This window comes from Caretta caretta, chromosome 2 (genome assembly GCF_965140235.1).
Source record: "Caretta caretta isolate rCarCar2 chromosome 2, rCarCar1.hap1, whole genome shotgun sequence".
NCBI lineage: Eukaryota > Metazoa > Chordata > Testudines > Cheloniidae > Caretta > Caretta caretta.
In genome coordinates this window covers 2,179,646-2,203,497 of record NC_134207.1, presented here as the reverse complement: position 1 = coordinate 2,203,497, position 23,852 = coordinate 2,179,646, and the positions used below count along the sequence as shown (strand labels likewise).

The 23,852-nt window shown below is 60.8% G+C and overlaps 3 protein-coding genes across 4 annotated transcripts in view; 1 reads left to right on the top strand and 2 right to left on the bottom strand.

Annotated features, from left to right (window-relative positions):
* Positions 1-1,583, bottom strand: part of MROH1 (maestro heat like repeat family member 1) — a 112,622-nt gene extending 111,039 nt beyond the window's left edge. Inside the window, exon 1 of the mRNA XM_075124862.1 lies at positions 1,565-1,583. The gene's annotated coding sequence lies outside the window, so the exon portion shown is untranslated. The remainder of the gene's footprint in view (positions 1-1,564) is intronic.
* Positions 1,584-8,107: 6,524 nt separating this feature from the next.
* On the top strand, positions 8,108-16,927 carry LOC125630884 (testis-specific serine/threonine-protein kinase 5-like). The gene is made up of 8 exons (XM_048837096.2): positions 8,108-8,311; positions 9,809-9,916; positions 10,733-10,935; positions 11,796-11,851; positions 14,290-14,422; positions 14,880-14,995; positions 15,419-15,598; positions 16,463-16,927. Exons 1-8 carry the CDS (start codon positions 8,108-8,110, stop codon positions 16,924-16,926), a joined length of 1,464 nt encoding a protein of 487 aa, XP_048693053.1. The 3' UTR covers position 16,927.
* Positions 16,928-18,523: 1,596 nt separating this feature from the next.
* HGH1 (HGH1 cochaperone) lies at positions 18,524-23,647 on the bottom strand. Of its 2 annotated transcripts, none has more exons than XM_048837107.2 (7): positions 23,549-23,647; positions 22,059-22,617; positions 21,623-21,723; positions 21,102-21,200; positions 20,753-20,844; positions 20,210-20,332; positions 18,524-19,920 (listed from the first exon to the last, which is right to left on the bottom strand). In XM_048837107.2, the coding sequence occupies exons 2-7, from the start codon at positions 22,586-22,588 to the stop codon at positions 19,750-19,752; spliced, it is 1,116 nt and encodes a 371-aa protein (XP_048693064.2). In that variant the 5' UTR covers positions 22,589-22,617; positions 23,549-23,647; the 3' UTR covers positions 18,524-19,749. The 2 variants fall into 2 exon arrangements, with proteins under 2 accessions (XP_048693064.2, XP_048693065.2); XM_048837108.2 differs by lacking the exon at positions 23,549-23,647 and adding an exon at positions 23,383-23,505.
* Positions 23,648-23,852: the final 205 nt, after the last annotated feature.

The window sequence follows — 23,852 nt, the reverse complement described above, 5'->3', positions numbered from 1 at the left end:
CTCCCCACCCCCCACAAGAGACCCCCCCACACACACACACCCCTCCCATGCAGGGGGGCCTCTCTCCCCACCCCCCACAAGAGACCCCCCCCACACACACACACCCCTCCCATGCAGGGGGCCTCTCTCCCCGCAAGAGACCCCCCCACACACACACACCCCTCCCATGCAGGGGGCCTCTCTCCCCGCAAGAGACCCCCCCACACACACACACCCCTCCCATGCAGGGGGGCTCTCTCCCCGCAAGAGACCCCCCCACACACACACACCCCTCCCATGCAGGGGGGCTCTCTCCCCGCAAGAGACCCCCCCCACACACACACACCCCTCCCATGCAGGGGGGCTCTCTCCCCGCAAGAGACCCCCACCTCCCAAACCCCTGCAGGAGACCCCCTCCCCCACACTGGGGCTCTCTCCCCACCCAGCCCACTATGCTCTGGGGGAGACACCCCAAGAAGGTGCCCCCCACACCCAGCCCCGGGGGGAACAGGGCACACACCAGCGGCTCCACGCACAGCGGATGCCCCCCCAGCAGTGCAGCTCGGTAGAGCCACGTCACGCCCTGGACAGCGCACGTCTGTCATGCCGCCGAACACGCGTGGAGGCTGGGGCTGCTCGACAGGCACTGCGCCCCCCGGCCACTGTGCCCCTCTTCCCCTGGCCTCACCTCCCAGGGAAGCCTGGTGCCCAGTCAGAGCAGGCAAGGCCACCCTTCACCCCGAGACACACGTCTCCTTCCCCCCACCCACCAGCACAGGGCTCAGCGCAGCAGTCCCCAGCGAACATGGCAGGAGTTCTTTCCCACGGAGCATTACCAGCAGCTAATCTAACACCTGGGCCTCACGGAGTCCGGCTGCTGCTGCCTGGAATCCAGCCTTGCCACAGCCTGGCCTGAATGGCCCTGGTCCCCACAGCCACCATCTTACCCATAGCACGGCACGAGGGGCAGCGAGACCAGCCCAGGAAGCCCCCGATCAATCGCCAAAGCCAGGCAGACACAAGCTGGATGGCACATGGGCGAGGATCTCGGCCATTACGCAGCAAGGTCCTGCCTCATCACAGCATGCCATGGGCTCAAAGACACGCCAGCTTTGCAGGGCTGTGGGCGCTGTTCCAAAGGGGCACTGGGGAAAGGAGATAGCCCTGCGCTGAGGGAGTGCATTGGAGAGCAGGAAGGGAGAATTCAGGCATGAGGGACGCCATGTATTCCTTTGGGGATTTTCCCCATTTGTTGGGGGGGGGGGGGAAGAAGGGCATTATACAGATAACGCCATACGCTTCTGAGAGGGGGGCCACAGATGTGTGTGATAGGGAGGTTCCAGCCCACGTAGCCAAGGCCTGTAAAGGTCTCAGGGGAACAGAAAGCGCTAGGGCTGTTTGCTGTCCTTGAGTATTAGCAGGAGGAGGAAGGCAGGACCCTTGGAAAAAGGCTCCAGAGGGATAATCCCCACCAGGGCTCCAAGCCCCCACATTGGGGATTGCATCCTCTAATCACCCCTTAAGTCTTCCTGCTGGCAACCCCACAGGCCCTCAACACCCTGCAGCAAAAGGACTGCATGCTTACCTTTCCCCCAGCACTGCTTCTTCCACAGGCTCCACCTGCAGGAACTGATTTAGCAGCTGGGCTGGCTGCAGAGTCTGCTTTTAAGGGGAGCCAGCTGGGGCACGCTGGCTGTGGGGGAGGCAGCGCTCCCTGGGGGAAGGGAGGGCAGTGCTGTGGCGGGAGCCCAATGGGAAAGGTGGATGTTGTTTGGTGTAGCTTAATTTGCTATTCCTAATAAATGGGAGTCTGAAGAAAAAGTATCTCTGTAAAAAGTATACAGTCAGCTCTTCCTGGCCAGTCCTTCACAACCACAGAGCTCATTGCCAGCCATTAAACTGACAAGCAACCCTCCTAGCATAGCCCCAAAGGGGCAGGTCTGTAAGTGTCATCAGCCCCATTACACAGAGCAGCAAACTGAGGCACAGAGAGGGGAAATGACTTGCCCAAGCCTAGAGCCAGAACTAAAGCTCAAGCATTCGTAGGTCACAGTGCTGGACTCTGCCACTTAGGCCAGGCCAACAACCTCTGAGAGCTGCACCATATTCTACAGTACCAGCCCAGCACACTGTGGTGTCCCAGCTGCAGGAGTCTGGCCCATCACCAGTGTGTACTGTAGCAGCTTTAATAAGGGTCAAATGGGGAATATTTAAAGAGCAAGTCTCCTTTTCAAAGAGCAGTGACTGTTCATTTGTCATCTTGAGGTTTGCTTGCGAGTGAGCGAGCTCTGCAAAGCACGGTGGTGACTGGGAGGTGAGAAAGACCTGCTACGAAGGGCACTGAGCCAGTGGGAGCCATGCAGCCCTCAGAGAAAGACCTGGGAGGTTGGGTCGCTGGTTAAGGGAAAGAACATGTCCTCTTGAGGGAGGCTGACCCTGTGGTTAAGCCACAGGACTGGGAGTCAGGAGACCTGAGTTCCCAGCTCAGCCCCAAGCCAGTCACTTTCCCCTCTGTCCCCCGCCCTCTGCCGCTGTGGAATATGGCCTCCCACACGGCGAACTAGGAGGCTGCCCTGGTTAACATTAGTGAGGCAGACTGGGCTCCGTGGATGGCAAGTGCTGTGGCAAGGCAAAGGGTTATTCTGGTGTTATGAGATCATCTCTCCATACATTAATAAATAAACTGGTGTGACTGTGTCTCCAGCATCTGGCTTTGCACATGAAAGCCTCTGCCCCGTATCACAGGTGCCAGGAGGATGGCTGTCCCAGCAGTCAACAGCCTGGAGCCCTATGTGTTCAGGGATACAGGCTGGCCTGGCCTGGCTGTTTGAGGCAGTGCCCTGAGTTGCCCGATGAAGCCATTCTCCTCTTCATCCTGTCCAGCTGCTTGAAGGGGGAATCTTCTCCCAGATCCTGGAGAAGGGAAATTAGGCTGGACCCCGAGTCACAGCGTCCGTGCAGCTCTGCAGGTGCCTTCAGAGCACTGGGCACCGGGCAGTTGTCTGGGCCTAGGGCTGGCCCTGGCATAACACAACACCACAAAGTCATTCATTGCTGTGCCCGTTAGTAGACGAGGCTGATAGCACCAGAAGCGCAAAGCCTCCACAGCGATCCAAAGCCACCTGTGGGAAGCGCTGCCATGCCACCCATGTTAGAGGGCTAGAACGGAGAAGGAAGCAGTTTCCGGTATCCAGGAGAATCTAAACCCGCTTAGGAGAAATATAATTTATTCATCTAGCAGTAGCAAGTTCTCCCTAGGGCTGCTGGCCCCAAATCTCTCCTTCTTCCCTATCACTTCCCTGCCAGCCCAATGTAAATCAAACTTCCCATTTCCTCCCCGCTCTACATCAGCATGTTCCCCTGCTGCGTCCCAGACTGCCTCTCCCATCTGCCTTTCTCACTATGCCAGGCTGACTGAGTCGCACGTCAGATGTGGTGTGGAGATCAGTCTAACCCAGGTACCGGCGAAGATCGATTATCTGTGCCTCGGGGTTTGGGTGCCCAACTCAAGGCCTGGTTTTATACAGCGCTGAGCACCCTCTCTCTGAAAATCAGGCCCTTTTAAGGAATCTCAATTTGGATCCCCCAAGTCACTTCAAAATCTTGGCCGTGACATGTGGTGTCCACCCAGATTCCACCCACCAGAGCACCCGCAGCCCCTCGCTGAGATGCTCCTAACACTCGCTGTCCCCTTCGCAGCAGCCAGCTCCCTGTGAGCACACTCCCTGACTGCATGTGCACGGCCAGGCCTTCGGTGCTGTGAGAGAAAGGGAGAGACGGCACCAGTGCCGCCTGTGAGCCTCCAGACGGACAAGCGGCTGAACGGAACACGGGGTGCATTAAGCAGTGGTCTCCATCCTGACGGGGCACTACTGGCTAGTAACCTGCAGATTACATGTAATGTTGTGTTCCGGTTTCCCCATCACTGATTCTTGGTGAACTTTGCTATCCCAACTAAATCAGTTCCTGCTGACCGCTTCCTGGCCAGCCCTGCAGCATAGAGAGCAGCCGCTTGGCTTCGCTGTGTATTGGGACAGAGGATGGAGGTAAGGGACAGCTCTAACTCACCAGCTGCAAGAAGATACTCCTTCGCTAGCTCCCATTTCTTGCCATCAGTTTGTTTGGGTCTTGAGCAACTCCTGAGCGGGAGGACGGGAGGAAGAAGAGAGAAATCCCAACTGCATTTGTCATCCTGCCTGGTCCAGCACTGCAGGAGCGACAGGGCTGGGAAATACTGCAATAAAACGGAGAGTCTGTGGGGATGCACAGAAGCCTCGTTACCAATAGGTGAGAGAAATGCATCTGTGCCACCTGCTGGAGAAACCTAGACAGCCTTCCCCTCGCTGCACAGAGGAGACCTCCCCTCTCCCCACAAATAGGCTCCAGACCCACACTGGAGATGGAGGAACTCCGGTCACGTTATTGTCTGCCCCACTGTTGGGAGGTTAACGGACGCATTCTTCTGAGAAGGGCAAAGATCCACGTCCTCTGCAAGGCCCCAAAATGCAGGGTGACCCCGATAAGAAGATGATAGCTAGTATGATGATGAATGCCTAGGATTTGTATTCCCATAGCACCTAGGAGCCCCAGGTATGGACCAGACCTCCACTGTGCACGATGGTTTACAAATATAGAACAAAAGGACAGTCCCTGCCCAAAAGAGCTTACCTGGAAGGATAAGACAAGAGACAACAGTTGAGTACAGAGCGACCTGGGGGGGAGCACGAGGAAACCCTGAGCCGACATTGTCAGCCTGGCAGGCAGTGATCTGAGCACACCAGCAGCCAAGCCAGCCTCCAGCTTCCTGTAAGCTCTGCAGCAAAGGGGAGTTTTCGGGGGGGTTGAGGTAGGATAATGAGGTACTTTTGCAGATGTTTATGGGGTGCTCCTCCCAAGTATGAGGGGCAGCACAGGAGAAAGCACAAAGAGGCTTGTCTGAAAATGTAACAAGGGTGATGGAGGCTGCAGGAGCTGGGTAAAACCTTGTTAAGGGCTGAGTTAAAGCCTCATTCAAACGGATGTGTGAATATGCCCTTCATTTCAAAGAGTTGGGAGAGAGAGTTAAGGGGCCTGTCCTGGAGTGTGGGGGAGTCCAGGCCCTGCACCCCTCTTCCTGGGATTCACTGAGACTCTCAGCCAGCCAGTAAAACAGAAGGTTTATTGGACAACAGGAACACAGTCCAAAACAGAGCTTGTGGGTACACCCTGGACCTCTGAGTCAAGTCCTTCTGGGGGAGCAGGGAGCTTAGACCACAGCCCTGGGGTTGCCTGCATTCCTCCACCCAGCACGAAACTGAAAGTAAACCCCCCCCAGCAGGCTCCCTTCTTAGCCTGTCTTCACATTCCTGGGCAGAGGTGTTACCTCCCCTTCCCCCTCCTGGCTCAGGTGACAGGCTCTCAGGTCTCCCCTCCCCAGGGCACATTCCCAGGTCAACGCTCCCCCCTCCCTGCTGCGTCACATTGTCACAGGGCCACACCTAACACAGGGCCTTTTTGAGTCTGTCCAGAAAATAGCACCATGCGGACAGGGGACTCCACTGGGTAGTGTGACCAGGGGCGCTGGGACGGGGGGGTCAGGGGGCGATGGTCCCATCACTTTTTACCGACCATAAGGACGAGTGATGTGGGGCAGAGAGAAGCGAGGGGGGACGGGGTTTTGGGGGAAGGGGCAATGCGAGGGCAGGGGCTCAGGGGGAAGGGGTTTAGGGTAACCAGACAGCAAGTATGAAAAATCGGGACAGGGTGGGGGGTAATAGGAGCCTATATAAGAAAAAGCCCCAAATATCAGGACTGTCCCTATAAAATCGGGACATCTGGTCACTCTAAAGGGGCGGCACGGGGGCAGAGGGTTGGGGGGCAAGGGCAATGTGGGGGGCGGGGCCAAGGTTTGAGCGCCAGTGGCCCTCGCACTTTTAGGGCGCGTCCGTCACGCCTGATTTTGACCAGGTGTGTGCATGAGTGAACACACAGAAATGGAGACCAGGCAAGAACGGGGGAGAGGCAGAAAGCAAGAATGCTGAGCAGCAGCCTGTGAGCACAGCGTGACCTTGGAAAAAGCTGGGGAGAAACTGCTCCTTTTGTTCTTGCTTCCTTCTGCATTCAGAGAAGCAGAACTTTGCATATTCCTTGTTAAGAAACAAGACTGCATTGAAGAAAATACCAGACTTCACCAATTTCTACTTCCAACTGGAACATCCCGGCCTGGGGCCCTGAACGTTGAGTAGCCACTTAGGTTGAAAAGGGGACAAAATAAATAGATCTGATTCCTTCTTCCAGGTTTCCAAGTGCTTTTTGCCTTTTTGTTTGTCTTCCAGAGTGCAAACTCCCTGGGGGGGGGGCACTTTGTTGGCATTTGTGCAACAGTATATCCTCAGTTCCCTCCTGTATATGTCCACAGGCTACTTGGGAATACATCCCTGAAGCTTGCGCCCGAGTTATTTCAGAACTAGCCCTTGGATGTAGCCAGTTAGTTCATTTGCTCATCCAGTTCCCATTGTGTTATTTAGGGTTATGGTCAACTCCTATGCAATAGGCTCGTAGGCCACAGGAGCAAAGTATTTAAGGTTTCTAGATGACGTGGAAGCCCAGAGCCCTCCACCTTCTGGTCACTGGTGGAAATCCAGCCCAAGCACTTTGCAAACGCAGTAATTCTCACAGTCCTGTGATGCAGGTGTCATGGAGTGTGGGGGAGTCCGGGGCCTGCACCCCTCTTCCTGGGATTCACTGTGACTCTCAGCCAGCCAGTAACACAGAAGGTTTATTGGACAACAGGAACACAGTCTAAAACAGAGCTTGTGGGTACAACCAGGACGCCTCAGTCAAGTCCTTCTGGGGGGCAGGGAGCTTAGACCCCAGCCCTGGGGTTCCCTGCGTTCCACCACCCAGCACCAAACTGAAACCAAACCACCCCCCCCAGCAGGCTCTCTCCTGCAGCCTTTGTCCAGTTTCCCGGGCAGAGGTGTTACCTCCCCCTCCCCATCCTGGCTCAGGTTACAGGCTCTCAGGTCTCTCATCCCCAGTGAAACTCCCCTGCCACATTCCCAGGTCAACACTCCCCCCTCCCTGCTGCCTCACAGCAGGCTAGTCAGAATCATCACTCCCACTGTGCAGATGGGGAATTTGAGGCAGAAATGGAGGCAGGGACTTGCCCAAGGCCACAGATCAAGTCTATAAGAGAGCCAGAAAAAGAAGTAATGAACTCTACTAGTTGTCCTTTGCTCCAGCTAAGGGGTACCCTGGGTCCGAGCCCTGTACTCCTTCCAGACGCTTCTCACTGAGTGATGAGTGTGTTGGGGACACTGGGCATGGCCACTCTAATCTCCCTGTACCTTCTTTAAAGCTTCAAATAAACTTTTCTGCTTCTCCACCCCGTTGTAATTATTAAGTAACGCATACCGGGCAGCAAACCTCCTGCTGTTGCTCGCCTCTGGCACTGGGTGCCAGCAACAAGTGGTTAAGCATCAGGTTTGCCTTAAACTCCAGGGTCACAGATACATTCAGTTCCATGCGCATTCCTGTGTGAACTCTCTGAGGTGAGGGCTCTATGTGGCTATTAAAAATCCCCTGGGATTCATTCCGGAGTTCTTGGCCAAAATATGCCTTCCCCTCCCCAGCTGTGCCAATCACCCACCTGGCTGCAGTGCTCCAGCGCCGAGGTGGCTGCATTTCCATAGGGGAGGGATTCCTGGCCATCTCCAGACCCACCCAGGGAGGGATGATTGCTCTAGAAGGGACACGATGCTCTGGAGCCCGGGCAGCGTTCTAAAACAGCTTGTTACACGTCAGTTCTAGAATGCTGCCTCCAGAACACTCATCCTTCTCCCATCTCTGTGGAAACATCTCCCTCTAGACAGCAGCGAGGAGCCCGTGGCCTTGCCCTGCGCCACCGAGCCCTCGGGGCCCAAATTGAAAGATGGGGAGGGCAACGAGCTAGAAGAACCCAGTGCTTTGAGTTTCTCCTGTGTCCTTCACCCTCATGGGGAGCTAATGGTCATATTTGGACTCTGGTTCCTGTGGCATTCCCTCCAGCCCCAGTGCAATCACCGTCCCCACACCCGCTCCAGCAGGATCGCTCTGCTGCCCTTTCTTTCGCGAGCCTGGGTGGAGCCAAGAATGCCCATTGGGCGCCATGAAAAGCTGCGCTAAGCGAGAGGCCGACAGGAAGACTTTCATGGAACAGGTGCGGGAGAGCAAGGAGAATGGCTACCTCCTCTCCTCCAGGAAGATTGGCTCTGGGGCCTTCTCCAAAGTCTACCTGGGCTACGCCACGCAAGAGAAGCTAAGACAGAACTACAAGCTGGCTGCAGACCTTCGGAGCAAGCGGCACTCCATGGTGAGGACAGCAGGGCCTGGAGGCACAAGTCTCACTCAGACTCCTTGGCTGGGAAAGCCTAAGGGGAAACGCCAGCGAACCAGCGGGAAAAGGAGCTCAGTCACTGAGGGTACAACACCCCTGGGGGCTCTGCAGGATAAGGCACTTCTCCAGTCCTGCTCTCAGCTCAGAGGTGCAGTGAGTTTGGGGGCTCTCATCCTAGCCCTCCTAGGCACTGATCCATGGGATGTGACCAGCCCGTCTGGTTGCCCAGGAGAATCCCGGGTCCTGGATAGCAAGGAGTGCTGTGCTCCTGGAGGGTGGGCTATTGGCAGGGGCATGCAGGGGGCCAGCCCCTGGGAAGCTGGGGCTATAACTTACACACCAAGCCGGCTGGGTGATGGCTGGCATGTGTCCAGGTAGTTCTGTCTGTTTCTTAGGCTCAAAGGAGCCAAAGGGAGTCTGGTGCCTGGAATGGCAGCTGGGAGACTGCGTCCCCTGGATGCCCTGGGCAAATCCCAGCCCCACATATCAGCTCTCTGAGCTGGGCCGAGTCCCACGTCCTGTTCCGAGCCCTGTCCCTCGCTGCGCTGGCCGTGCTGGTGGGGGGGGGGGTGTTGGCGAGCCCCATGCTCCCTGGTCAGGATTTTACCCTGGATGGGTTGTTCTCTTTCTGTGCAGAATGTTGTCAGTGGGATTGTTACTAAGCACTCGTGGTGGGGTTCGCTGTTGTTCCCCGGCCATGTCTCTGGCTGTAGTTGTATTCTGAATTCCCACTTTGTCCCACTCGTTTGCTCAGATTCACCTGAGGGTTTTCTAGGCTGCTAATGATTTGCCTTTATCTCCCAAGCCTTTTCTGCTGTTTGCCCCCAGCCAGCACCTAGCGCACTGGGGTCCCGGTCCGTGACGAGGGCTGCTGGGTCAGACCCAGAACAGTAAAGAACAGCCACTTCTGGCTGCTTTCAGGGATCCTCTATAACCTGGCCCCATTTCTGGTTTCTTTAGACTTAACCCCCGCCTTTCTGGGTTGATTGGTTCTTGCCCTGTCTCTCCTCACGGGTTGGGTAAAGCAGGCGGGTGACAGACGGGCCCTGGCAGCTACTGAGGGTGTCTGGGGGGTGCTGAGCTTCCGACAAGGCCAGTGAAGAGCTCAGATGGGCAGAGGATGCACACAGACACTCATTCCCAAGTGATGTGCCCAAGCGACGCCCAAACAGCCCCCTGCCCCACCTTCACTTGGGTTTCCCAGACTCGCCTGCCCCTGCTGGCTCAGGCGGACGATATTTCACTCCACACGGTGCCGTACATCTGATCACCCCCACCAGTCCTTTCCCCACCTGGCCTCCCTCCAGCCTGCTCCTCTGCTGGGCCCGTCAGTGTCTCCTTCAGGCCGACACTGGACTGGCACAGACGGAGCCGCTCTCTCTCCAAGGGCCAGGAGGGCTCAACGTCAGCAAAACTAACAGGAGTTTCCCAGTCTCCTGCGTGCAGCTCAGCAGCCGCCCTCTCCTCTCTCAGGTGGCCATAAAGATCATATCCACAGCCAAAGCCCCCTTGGAATATTCCAGAAAATTCCTCCCGAGAGAAATCTACTCCCTTAATGCAACCTACAAGCACATCAATGTGGTGAGTCCCAGCTGTTTCCCCCTCCCCCACCCTGGCTACCTCGGCCTTTTGTTGTACCTACCAGAGCGGTGTCAATAGGGCACCCAAACTGCACCGGGCGAAGGCCACACTCCAGGGATGCTCATGGGCTTTCCTTCGGAGGGGCAGCCTGCAGGGATTGCAGCGATTCTGAGTCTCAAGCAGGCAAAGCCCAGCACAGATTAGGGGGGTTAGACACACCGTTCCTAGGGGAATAAATCGTAGAGCTGTGTCTCCTAACCCCCTAGTCAGGCTTGGAAATCTCAGCCTAGGGGCTCAGCCACTGCGTCTCGCCTTCGCCCAGCTCCTCTCAGGTTTTGGGGCCGCCCTTAAAGCACCAGCCCAGGCAATGCTTCCTCCACGGGTACCCTGGGGCCTCGCGCCTCCCAGCTCCTTGCAGGAGACCTGGGTCTGGTTCCGAGGCCTGGGCTGTCGCTAAGCAAGCCTGCCTGGCTGCCTAGGAGCCAGGGCCGTATGCTGCCCTGCTGGAGACCCGGGTGCCATTCCCCGACCCAGCCTCCTGTCCTGGGCTGACAGCAATCCCTCTGGACGGGACTGGGATTGTCTGGCCTCCAGGGAATCTGGTCCCGTCCACCTCGGCCATCACGTTGGCCTGGGGACATTGGTACCCCGGAGAGATGCTGCCCCACGCTGCTACAAGGGCTCTCTGTCCAGAAACGGGCACGTCTCTCATTGCCCTGGGGCCATTGGTGCCCCAGAGAGACGCTGCCCCACGCCTCTGGAGGGGCTCTCTGTGCGGGAACGGGCGCGTCTCTCATTGCCCTGTCGCCTCGGCAGATCCAGCTCTACGAGATGTACCGGAGCAGCAGACGCACCTACCTAGTGCTGGAGCTGGCCTCCCGGGGCGACCTGCTGGAGCACATCAACGCCACCTCTGACCGCAGGGAGTGCCCCGGGCTGGAGGAGGAGGAGACGCGAAGGCTCTTCCGCCAGATCGTCAGCGCCGTGGCACACTGCCACAACGTGGGCATCGTGCACAGGTGGGAGGGGCTGCTGGGGCCCGTGCCATCACTCCAGCACGGGGAGCCCAAACCCGCAGGAGCCCTGCCAAAGGCTGCGGCAGCAGCTTGACCGGGCAATGCCTGGTGTTCATCACCACCCGCCCGCATCTGGAGAACCCAGGAGTCCCAGCGCTCACCCCCCTGCTCCGGCCTCTGGACACGCCCTGTCCCATATGGCTGGTGTGCTGTACGGTCTGGGAGGGGGTGGGGAGGGGGGGGAAGACCTGCAGAGCTCCATCCAGCTGGTGCCCCAGGGTCGAGGGCGGGCTAGCTCCTGAGCCCCAGCCTTGTCAGGCTCAGCGTTACTGTCCCAAGGCTGGGGCTGGGGCTGCCATCGCCACTCCAGCACGAACATCTTTAAAAACCCAGAGACTGTAAGAGCTGCTGGGCAGGGGCCCTGGCCAGCTCACGGCCCCACCAGGTCCCCGCCTGCCCCCGCCCAGGGGAGCCTCGGCAGGTGTGAAGCTGCCATGGTCAGTTTCACACCATATGCCCCCTCCCAGCATGGGGGGCACACTGGGAGTGGGGGGCCAGACCAAGCGCAAGAGGGGGCAGGCCTGGAGCCCGCAGTGCTTCACCCGGTGAAGCAGCCCCTCTGGGACCACTGCAGCCAGTGTAACTTAGTTCAGCCCTTAGGCTACTCTACAGTATGGTTAGGGCCATTGAATCCCCCGCTGGCCCCAGGATCAGGGCTGATAGAGTCGCCTTCCTGCTGTGCACGCTTAGCATGGCTGGTACCTGGCCCCAGCAGCCTATTGCCAGGGATATACATGTGTGGAGGTGTGCGTGGGACAGGGGATCCCAGTGACACCGCTGCTCCTGCTTTGTGTTCCCTGCAGAGACCTGAAATGTGAGAATATCCTGCTGGATGAGCGAGGCTTCATTAAGCTGACAGGTGAGTGCGGCCCATTCCCAGCGGCAGGAATTGTTTCCCTTCAGCCAGCCCTGGCTAGGGGTGTGGGAGCCGCTCAGCGCTCCATGCTGGGAAGCTCAGCCTGGGTGCAAGGGAAGAGGAGCCATTGCATTTAGGTTACTTTTGCCTGCAGTGACTTTGCTTGTGACACCGGGCGGAGCCCAGCTCCAAACGGGAAGCCAGCTTCCATTCAGCTCCTCCCTGCGGAGGTTTCACCCGGCTCTTTCTCCCTCCGTTCAGCGTGTCTCCTTTGTGCATTTGCCAGCTCTCAGAGCAGAGCCAGCATCACTCTTCGTGTTGAGTCAGCCGCTCTCCCACCACAACAGGGAGAGACAAACAGGGAAGAACTAGGACCTTATGGCAAAGCCACAGAAATCAGCCGGGGACTGCGGGGAACCTCAGACTGCTTTGAACTCAGGGTCTTAACCAATTAGATTTCAGGTTTCACAGGCAAAAAGGCCCCTCAGATCATCTAGCTTTGTGTAACGAAGGCAAGAGACCCTCCCCTCGTGATCCCCGAATCCAGCCTATAGCTTCTGTGGGAGCTAGAGCAATCTTCTGAGTCTAACTAAGTAATGGCAAACCCACCATGATCCAATGGTTAATATCATCACGGTGCACCTCATTTCTAGTCTGAATGTGTCGCTTCATCTTCTAGCCATTAAACCGTGGCCTGCCTCTGTCTGTGAGATTAAAGAGATGTCTGCTCTCAGACATCTCTTCCGCTCATAGAAACCCACAGGCTGTACTCAAGTCACCTCCTAACCGTCTCGGGGATGAACTCGCTAGACTGAGCTCCTTCATGCTCTCACTCTAAGGCCGGTTTTCCAGCCCTCGACTCATCCTTGTAGCTCTTCTCCAAACCCTTCCCCATTTGTCAAAGTCTGTGTTCAAGTGAGCGTCCAGGGATGGACTCACTCATGCTGTCCGCAGAGGTAACTCCCCTCCCTGCTCCCAGTCCCCCTTCTCCTGCTCAGCCATCCGAGGACCACGTTCCCTCTCTCAGATACAGCATTGGACTGGGACTGGGTCCCCTAAGTCCTATTCACTGCCACTGCCTTCCAGGACACAGCCCCCATCCCACAAGTGTGACCTACGTTCTTTGTTCCTAGGTGTGCGACCTGGCATTTGGGGGTGTGAAACACAAGTTGTTCAGTGACCATTGACAGCCTCCCTTTAATGTTCATTTAATGGTCACATGGCCCATCAGCCCCCACCCCACAAAGACTCAGCCAAGTAACCCCCAGCTTGAGTAACCCCCTGAGCTGTGGGCTCCACTGGGAACCGGCCCTACCTGCATCAATGCAGTATCAGCACTTAGTGCAGAGAAGCAGCCACATCAGTGCATTTTGCCCTGGGGCGGCACGGCCCCGGGTCTTGTGTTTCTTTGGCAGGGAGTTCCAGAGTCTAGGTCCATCTCCGGGGGAGGCTCTGTTTCCTACACTCATGTGCCTCCCCCCGCTCACCTGGCAGTTTCATGGCTCCATTGGACTGTAAGGCATGGTCTCCCTCAAGGGGAATCCAGGCTCCAGGCCCAGTCAGCTCCTGGACTCCCCTCCAAGACCACCTCTGAGGGTGCATGCTGGCACCAGCTGCAGTCATGGTTCTGTGATGTGCCACTGGGAACGGGACTGAACTCATTCCACCTGGGCCACTGAGCGGCCATCAGACAGCAGGGCCTTTTCCTCACTGCCAGTCTGGGCTGGGTTCCAGACAGGCACCAAGAGGTGAAAGGCTCTGGTGCCCAGGAGCAATCCCTTGAGTCACCTGCTCCTCTGGGTGCAGCTTTACCGGGTGGCTCTGAAATCAATGCAAGTTAGGTTTCAGAGTAACAGCCATGTTAGTCTGTATTCGCAAAAAGAAAAGGAGTACTTGTGGCACCTTAGAGACTAACCAATTTATTTGAGCATGAGCTTTCATGAGCTGCATCCGATGAAGTGAGCTGTAGCTCATGAAAGCTCATGCTCAAATAAATTAGTCTCTAAGGTGCCACAAGTACTCCTTTTCTCAATGTAAGTTAGGGGCCTAAATACCTTTGAGGATCTGGGCCTAAGAAAGGGGGGGGTGGAAGGCCGGGGGTGGGGGGAAGGCTTGTTGTTCTTCGGCTGGATTCAAATCAGCCATTAGGTCACTGCCGAAACTGAGTTTGGGGGCCTGATCCCTACACCTCCTACCACACTGGCTAATGTGAATCAGCCACTTCCCCCAGAGCCCCAAGCCTGGACAGCCCAGGCTGGACATGGGCAGAGCTGTGTGAGAGCCCTGGACTGCGGGGTCAGACTGCTGGCCTGGTCGGTTGGCGGAGGGTGGAGAGAGAGGAACGCCACGGCCCCCTCGGTTCCCATACAGCCCCCATCGCTCCAGGGGCCATGCCACGGAGCACTGAGCAGGCATCTCACCGGTGGGTCGTTGCATTACAGATTTTGGGTTTGCCAACCGCTACTCCTTGAAGAATTCCCTGATGAGCACGTTCTGCGGCTCTGTGGCCTACACGGCCCCCGAAATCCTCATGAGCAAGAAGTACAACGGAGAGCTGGCTGACCTGTGGAGCCTGTGAGCGCCACGTCTCCTGCGGGGAGGGACATGGCCTGCGGGAACTCCGGCCTGGAGGGAGCAGGGAGAGGAGTCAGTCACTTCCTGGCACTGCGAGTACCACGAGGGAGGGGCGGGGTGGAGCCGGCTGCACCGTGGGGTCCGTTAGCACTGTGTAGTGGGGGACGAGGGGGCTGCCCGCAGGGGGGTGGGAGCACCAGGGCCCCCGATGGCCAACACCCTGGGGTTTGAACCGGGGGAGCTGCTGGAACGCTCCGTAGCCAGGGCCGTGCCAGCTGCTGTTCTCCGCGGATGGGCGCAGACGGGCCCAAGCCACGCTCACCGGTACGCTACGGGGAGGGCAGCGCAGGCTGCCCTGTGAGGACCGGCTGCTGGGAGCTGCCGTGGGCCATGCAGCCCACGCCCTGTCCCTGGGGAGGCTGGGCCTGGTGTCCTGACCCCCGGCCTCCTCCCGCAGCGGTGTGATCCTGTACGCCATGGTGACCGGGAAGCTGCCCTTCAAAGAGCGCCAGCCTCACAAGATGATCCACATGATAAAACAGGGCCTCTGCTTCCGGCAGCCCGTCTCCCCAGGTAACCCCCGCGCCTGCCCCCGGAGAGCCGCAAGCCCTGCTGCCCCCGCGCGGGGTCCCCGAGCAGCCAGGCGGGGAAGGGGACGAGAGCAGCGTGGCGGCCAAGTGCCAGGCTTTGTGGAGAATCAGCCAGAGCCGGGGCAAGGAACGGGCCGCGCCCCCCTTTGCCCCACGGCTCCTGCTTTGCGCTGAGGAGCGAGGGCCGCCCCCCGCAAGCCCTGCCCCAGGCCGACTCCAGCCCCACCGGCCTGGAGAGCAGGGAGGGAAAAGCCAGCCAGCGCGCGCGGGGTTGGCTGAGGGCCCACGGAGCCCAGCACTCTGCATAGGGCACCAGTGATCCTGCCCCACGCCGGCAGGGAGGCCGCCCTGCCAAGCCGCGGGGCAGGTCCGGCCGTCAGTCTTCAGCCCCTCTCTTTGCTGCCAGAGTGCCAGAACCTGATCCAAGGCCTGCTGCAGCTGAAGCCTGGGGCCCGGCTGGGCTTGCAGCAGGTGGCCACGCACTGCTGGATGCTGCCCGCCACCTCGGCCATCTTCCACCAGGCGCTGAACGCCACGGGCAGGCCCCCGGAGCTCGGCCCAGCCCTGGAGAAGCCGTCCGCCCAAGGTACGTGCGCGCCCTGCCCCAGCTCTGCCTTCAGGGCACCCCACAGCTGAGGGCACGGGGGGAGCGCTGGGCTGAGCACAGCAGGGAGTGGCCTCGCCCGTGCCAGGTCTGGCTCTGGGATGAGCCAAGGAGCCCCAGGCCAGGAGTAGCTCCCCTTGGGGGCTCAGCCCCCACCTCCAGGAGCCAGCAGCACCCCAGCCCCACATCTGAACTGAGCACTGCTGCCCAGCGGTGTCCCTGCCCCAAAGAAAAGAGCTGCCCCCCTGAACAGCCCCTCAGCTAGAAGCACCAGGAGTACCCCGGTCACCCTTTCCCTGGGAACCCCGCAGGACCTCACCCCACCGCTGGGGGAACATGGCCCCGGCCCCCCTCCCTTGGGTACCCTGCAGGACCTTGCCCCCCAGCTGGGGAAACATGGCATCAGCCCCTCCCCTGGGCACCCCACGGCTGGGGGAACACAGCACCAGCCCCCAGTCCTCCCCGGGCACCCCACTGAACATAGCCCCACAGCTGGGGAAATGTGACACCAGCCCCCTGCCCCTCCCCTCCGCACCCCACCCCACCGGACCTCACCTAGCAGCCAGGGGAACATGGCACCAGCCCCCTATCCCTCCCCTTGGGCACCCCGCAGGACCTCGCCTGGCAGCTGGGGGAACGTGACACCGGCCCCCTGCCCCTCTGCACCCCGCAGGACCTTGCCCGGTAGCCTGGGGAATGTGACACTGGCCCTCCACAGGACATAGCCCCACGGCCAGGGGAACACAGCACCAGGCCCCATCCCTCCCTTGGGCACCCCACAGGACATAGCCCCACGTCCGGGGGAACATGGCACCAGCCCCTCTATCCCTGCCACTTCCTTTGCAGGTGAGAGCGGAGGCTCCGTCTCTGTCTCTTTGCTGCCAGACCTGGAGAGCTCGGCCAAGCTTCCCGAGGGAGCCGCCAAGGGAACCAAAGCCCCAGCAGGCCCTCGCGCCTCCTCTGCTCAGGACTCCTTCCCTGGCCGAGCCGAGATGGAAGCCAAGGCCCCCGAGCTGATCTCTGCCGGCTGCCTCCTTCAGCTGCCGTCGCCGTGCCAGGCTGAGCGCCCTCCCCGATTCTCCCTGTACCGGCCCTGCCTGCTCTCCAGCCTCCGGCCCTTCCACCACCTCCCCAACTTCCGCAAGCCCGGCTCAGCCACCTCGGCCAGCACCTACGTAGCCAGCCAGCGGCTGGGCGAGAAGAGCCCCGCTGTGGCAGCAGCGGTGGGCAGCAGCTCCTCCAAGCCAGTCATCTCCCTCCACTCCATGTCCATGATCCGGAAGCCCCCGTCAGAGCCCATCACCAACTAGAGGGGGCCTCGCCCAGGGCCAGACCAGAGCCGCCACCGCTTGGCCCTACCCTGACAGAAACAAAGCCCGTACGGACGGGTGCAGCACGCACTATTAAATGTTATTCAGTCGCGGGCTCTCAGCTGTCCCCCTCTGGGCTCCCTCTAGGCCCCGTACTCGGCAGCAGCCGGGTCCCAGCTTGCCCCAGACCCGTGTCCCCAAGGCCTGACTCCTCGTTCCTCTATGCGCCCCTGCCTCTCCCCCAGGCCTCTCCTAGCCATGGCTACACACAGCCTCTCTCCTCCCATCCCCACCGGGGCCTTTCTTCTCCAGCCACCCTCCCCACCGGTCCCTCTCCTGGAGCCACAGACTGGCACCCTCGGCACAGTCTGCGCAGGGAGCAGCTCAGGCCATATACACAGAGCAGAGGGGTGAGAACTTGGGGAGAGGAACCCAGCCACAGGGCCTGGACCCCTTGGTGATGGGCATCCTGGAACGGGACTCCGGGGGACCTGCTGCCGTGAAGGTGGTGCCGAGGAAAACACCCTGCTGGGGCAGAGGGAGGCGTGGGCCCTGCCAGCACCGAGACAGAAGCAGTGACGCACTAGGCCTCGCCAGTCTTATGGGGGGCTGGAGAGTCCTGCAGCTCCTCCCATTCACAGGCCAGACCACTGAGCCGGGGCCCACCCCTCCATACCCCCCAAGCTCCACTTGAGGCTGGAGCGAGATGGGGTGGTTCATGTCCCCTTTACAGCCCCCCCAACCTCAGGGGCAGGCTCAAGGCAGCGCTGACTTCCAGCCAGCTGGCTGCAGGCCCCAGGGCCATGCCCGGACGCTGGGGGACACAGAGCCGCTGTGCCAGGTGTCACGGAGTGCAGGGGAGTCCGGGGCCTGCCCCCTCTTCCTGGGATTCACTGCGACTCTCAGCCACCCAGTAAAACGGAAGGTTTATTGGACAATAGGAACACAGTCCAAAACAGAGCTTGTGGGTACAACCAGGACCCCTCAGTCAAGTCCTTCTGTGGGGCAGGGAGCTTAGACCCTAGCCCTGGGGTTCCCTGCGTTCCACCACCCAGCACCAAACTGAAACCAAACCACCACCCCCCAGCAGGCTCTCTCCTGCAGCCTTTGTCCAGTTTCCGGGGCAGAGGTGTTACCTCCCCCTCCCCATCCCCGCTCAGGTTACAGGCTCTCAGGTCTCCCATCCCCAGTGAAACTCCCCTGCCACATTCCCAGGTCAACACTCCCCCTGCCCTGCTGCGTCACACCAGGGTCTTTCAGGCAGGAGACAACACACGTGGGGCAGTTGGGGTGTCCGGCCTCTCAAGTATATTTAACAGCTAAGAACAGGACCCAGCTGTCACGGAGTCCCTGGGCGATGCTCTGGAACTGCTCCCCATGAAGCCAGTCAGGACTCTGGGGCAGTCGCCTTTCTGTGAGCAGCCTGTCTGCAGGACACACAGCTCACACAGCTTCCACCTTCCTGGGTCTGACCTCGGAGCATTCAGCATCCTCTGCCCCTCCGTGCGCTTCCCACAGCGAGTCCGCCCAGGCGGGGTCCTGGGGAAGCCAGAGGGTCCTGCACCCCAACTTCGCAGTCAGACGTGACTCTCAGCCAGCCAGTAAAACAGAAGGTTTATTAGATGACAGGAACATGGTCAAACAGAGCTTGTAGGTGCAGAGAACGGGACCCCTCAGCTGGGTCCATTTTGGGGGGCAGTGAGCCAGACAACCACGTCTGCACTTCACTCCATGTCCCAGCCAGCCCCAAACTGAAAACCCCCTCCAGCCCCTCCTCCTCTGGGCTTTGTTCCTTTCCCGGGCCAGGTGGTCACCTGATTCCTTTGTTCTCCAACCCTTCAGCTCTCACCTTGCAGGGGGGAAGGGCCCAGGCCATCAGTTGCCAGGAAACAGGGTGTTGGCCATTCTCTGTGTCCAGACTCCTGCACACACCTGCCCTCTAGGGCTCTGCAATGATCATACACCCTTACTCCACCCCCTAGATACTTAAGAACTACACAGGGGAAACTGAGGCACCCCCCCACTATTCAGAGGAAACATTAAGAACAGTCCCACTTCGTCACACCAGCCCAAAGCCACTGTCCAGCTCCTGCCTCCCAGCGCCTGGCTCTGCCTCCCCATCCTCCCCCCATCTGGAATTAAATGCTGTTCCGCGGGCTCAGCGTCCATCTCCCCCTCGCTAGAGACACAGCCCGTGCCCCGGCAGGGCTGGAAGCAGCCTCCCAGAGGCACCAGGCCAGGTTCACCTGTGTGGACACCGCTCAGCATGTGCACCTGCCCGTTCAGGATGGGGGGCTGGCACAAAGCTGGGTGCAGGCGAGAATCTCAGGCCACAGCCCAGGCAGCCGCCCACCGCCATTCCTCTGAGCCACGCTGATGGCAGGGGGCAGCCCCACAGCCGGGGAGCAGCATCACTTTGTGTGCGCACCACCACCTCCCACTGAGCCCCAGCCCTGCCCTGCCGAGCAGCCCCCCTTTGCCAGCATTGCTGCACTGTGCAAGGGGGAGCCCTGGCCCTCCCGAGCCTGGCTGAGACCCCCCCAATTCATCTTGCCTGGGTCAGGCAGTGGCAACTGATGTGGGCTGGAGCGAAACAAGGAACCTCAAGGGAAGGAGCTCCCAGTCCCAGTCCCCTCTTGCTGCTCCAGAGCCACCAGGCTGAGCTGGGAGCTGCCGTCTCTACAGGGCTCGCAAGGGTGGCTGCAGCCGGCTCCGTTTGGTCCGGCTGGGCGTGGCTCCCACGACGGCTGGCAGGTCGCAGCCCTCAGCTGGGCAGAGTCCGAGCGCTCCCCGCTGCCGGGGCAGGACAAGCCGGTCAGCAAGTCACCTCGACAGCCCCTGGGAGCCCATCTGCGCCCCAGGCCCCTCGCTCTGCATCTCCTGCTGCCGCTCCTCCTCCCGATCCAGGCGCTGCAGTTGCTCCTCCACATCCTCGGGGATCTTCACCTCCAGCAGGTTCTCCATTCCGGCCTCAGGCTCATCCCCAATCAGCACCTGCCCAGGGCACAGCATCAGGGCTTCAGAGGGGAAACTAGCCACTGCTCCCTACCCACACTGACCCCCCTCTCCGCCGGGCAGAACTCACTGTGCAGTATGACTGCACCACCAGGCAGCAGCATCGAGCCCCTGATTGTCTGCATTTGCCCGGCAGAGACCGGACCCCACCCTGGAGTTTAATAGAGGGGGAGCCCCCAAAGACCCCAACCTGGGTGGGACCCATTTGCCCAAGCCCCCTGCCCTCCAGATGCTGAGCCACATGGACACGATGGGCCTCTGCCCCTACCTGGATCAGCTTCTCGCAGGCAGCCAGGACATCGGGCTCCGTCTCCCACTGGTGGAGCTCCCGCACGACCAGGTAGGTGCCCTTCTCCTTCACCAGCTGCCGGCCGGCCTTGGTGGCTGTGAGCTGCGTGGGAAGCAAGCCAGGGGGAGGGGCCAGGCCACGGATCAGACCCAGCCACAGCCAGCGTGGGCAGCACAGGAGGAGCAGCATAGGCCAGGCCAGCCCCAGCTGTTTCAGAGGGAGGTCAGGCCCACCCTGCGGTGAGCAGTTGTGGGGAAGCCTCTTCTTAGCCCCATCAGAGAGTGGTCGGCTGCTGCCCTGCAAGAGCAGGGGTCCTAACCCTCCAGTGTAAGTGAGGCTGGGGATCCTCAGAGCAGGGAGGGTTGCACGGATAGGGGGCAGCAGCAGGTGGGAGGGGGTGTGGGGGGCCCTGCTGCAGGAAAGGGGGCATCTGCAAAGCAACCCTCTCTGCCCCAGCCTCTTGTCCCCCCGCCCCGTGCTCCCCTCCCCCAGTGTTCTACAGCGACACAGGGAGGGACCCACCAGCAAGACTGCCTCCAGCAGCATCTTCCGGATGTCGGGGTCCTTCTCCCGCTGCTTGTCCTGCGGCAGGTACTGCAGGTCCACGGGCAGCCCTGGGGCAGAGCCAGGCAGGGGCATTAGAACAGGACAGGGGATTTAACAGGGCACACAGATCTACAGGCTCCTGCCAGAAAATTGCAGCAACCCCCCCCCCCCCCCCCCCAGTCACTTTACCACCCCACAGCAGAGGGGAAATGAGAGCAGAAAACAACTAAATTCTCTGTTCCTGGCTGCACAACTCTGCCACTGCTAGACCCCCCGCCCAAACAGTAGTCCCCAGAGCCCCCCTCCCAGCATCCCCTCTCCTCACTTTCCATTTCCGCTTCAGGGAATTCCTCAGGGCCCGCCAACGGCAGCAGGAGAAAGGGGAGCAGGTCCACCTCAGCGCCTAGTAACCACTCATGGTACTCTGGGAACAGACACAGGTTGGGATTAGAAGAGGGGGCAGAAATCACCAGGAGGTGGGGAGTAACAGGGGGGCCCTACAGTGAACCCACCAGACTGCCTGGCAAGAGCCAGACAGGAAACTTCATGGGCCACACGGGGGCGCTGGCGAGCAAAAGCACAAAACACCCCGCCAGTTCCTCTGGGGAGGGAAGGGACAGGCAAACCATGACTGGGGCCTGTTTGTGCTGGGGAGCCAGAGGCCAGGCCTGGGCACTGAAGCTAGAGGTCCACATGGTGGGGCAGAGCCCTGAGCTCTAGGGCACAGGCTGGTTCAGGAACCAGCTGATACCAAGAAGTCCCCTCAGGGCTCGGCCGAGGCAACGAAGCCAGCAGGATCCCAGGAGCGAGGGACACTAAGTGCTCCCCCAAATGTAAAACACTTACTGTACTCGAAGCAGCAGTTCCTGAGCGTCCCAATCACCCCCCCTCGGCGGATGGCGGAGGCCTCGTACTGCGTGTAGGGCAGCAGCCGCTGCACCACGCACCTGGGCAGAGGAGGGGCTCTTGTCAGAGATGGGCCGGCACACGCTGGGCCCTGGCGCATGCATGCCCTGGGGCACTGCAGAGCTGCGGTAGCCACGTCAGTCCCAGGACATTAGAGAGACGAGGTGGGGGAGGGAATATCTTCAACTGGGCCAGCTTCTGCTGGGGAGAGAGCCCCGCTTTCGAGCTACCCAGAGCTTCTCGCCAGCAGAAGACACGACCTCCCTCCAACCTTGTCTCCATTACACCAATGGACTAACAGTCCGACCTGGGGCAGCCCTGACCCCATGATTCTCCCGCCCGCCACCACGTTCCCAGCTGGCAGGCCAGCACCCACCTGGATCTGTCCAGCAGGAACTCCCGGGTCTCCGGCAGCTGACTCAGATTGGAGAGCAGGGGGCCCAGGTAGTGCAGGGCTGCCTTCTTGTTGTAGCCTTCGGTGCAGAACGCCTCCAGGACCTGGAACAGCCCCAGCCCCTCCTCCTGCACGGCCCGGAAAACCTGGCGGCAGGTGGCCTCCTCCCGGGACAGGTTGGAGAGGAGGGTGCAGACCTGGTCGGCGAAGGCGTAGCCCGGGTCCAGCAGGCGGTGCAGCAGCGCTGGCAGCCCCTTGGCCAGGGCCCCGTGGGTGGCCGCAGCCACAGACAGGTTGATGAGCGAGTGGTAACTGTCCTTCACCACGGCCAAGGAGCGGTCGCCCGTCAGCAGCAGCAGAGCCTCCAGGAAATCCGGCCTGCCCGCCAGCAGCATCCGCCCCTCCACGCTGCCCGTCAGCCCCAGGATGTAGCCTGTGGCCTGGCCCTTTATATCAGGCCGGGTGTCCAGGTGGAGGAACCCCAGCAGCTCTCTGGCCTGCCCCTCGTCCATGCTGGGGCAGGAGGCCTGGAGGCACCACCCTGCAGACAGAGGGACCTGTCAGGTGGGTGTAAGGAGACTGTGGGCCCCTCATTAACACTCAGTGGGGGTTTTGGTTGCTAGCTCCCAGGGCCAGAGGAAAGGGGAAGGGTGGATGGGAAATCAGGACCCTGAGACTGACAGCCCCCAGGAACAACGGGGAGAGGCCAAAGCTTCAGGTCAGCCTGACTGACAGGGCGGGCAGGCGAATGAGGGGGTCAGGAGGCCAGGGGGTCCCCATCTTCCCTGTGAGCTGAAATTGCCTGGCCACAGCAGAGCAAGCCAGGGAAGGAGAGAGCAGGAGCCTGAGCTGAGCTGGGGAGCAGAGCCGGGCTAGCCAGAGAGAACCAGCCCAGGCAGCGGATCCGTGCTGGGAGCAGAGCCGGGCCAGCCAGAGGGGCCAGAAGCGCAGCCCAGGGAGCTGGAGGCAGAGGGCTGGGGCTGGGGCGGCCGGGCTGGGGCGGCCGGGCTGGGGCTGGGGCTGGGGCGGCCGGGCTGGGGGGCGGTTTCCAGAGAAAGGTTCAGCCCCGTAAGGCGCCGCCGCCGCCGCCGCCCAGCCGGGGCCTGGGGCTCGGGGCGGGTTTTCCTGCCCCCGGGTCCCGCTGGCTGGCGGAGACCCCGCTCCCTGCTGAATAGGCTGCCCGCGCTTTGAGCCGCCTGCGCGGGGCAGGGCAGAGCCCCCTGGGAGCGCCCCTGCGCCAGAGCGGGGGGGCGGGGAGGGCTCGGGGTGGGGGGGCCAGGAAAGCCCCCACCCCCCCAAGCGGCACCTGCAAGGGCCCGGCCCGGCGCCCCGGGACCCAGGAGTCCTGGCTCGCGGCCCCGCTGCGCGTCACCCAGAGGCCAGCGCGATGCCCGGGCCGGGCCGGGCCGGGCCGGGCCGAGCCGAGCCGGGCCGAGCCGCGGGCCTGCCCCCCCCCTTGCCGGCCGCCGGACCTCGGCTTCTCGCCGCCGCGTGGGCCTTCTCCGGGCACGGGGAGTCCGCTCCGCTCCTCGCCGGACTGACGCGCTCTCTGGCCAATCGCTGGCTGCGGTGACCCAAGGGGGGCGGGCAAGAGGCGAGTACCCGGAGGCTGGGGCCCAATCAGCGGCGCCTCGGACGGCATCGCGGCGGAGGGGATTCTGGGGGTTGTAGTCACACGGGGATGCTTCTGCGCATGCCAAGCCGGAGGCCCCGCCCGGGGCCCCGCCCACGCCCCCTCAGAGCCCCGCCTCCGGCCGGGTTCCTAGCGATCGGTTT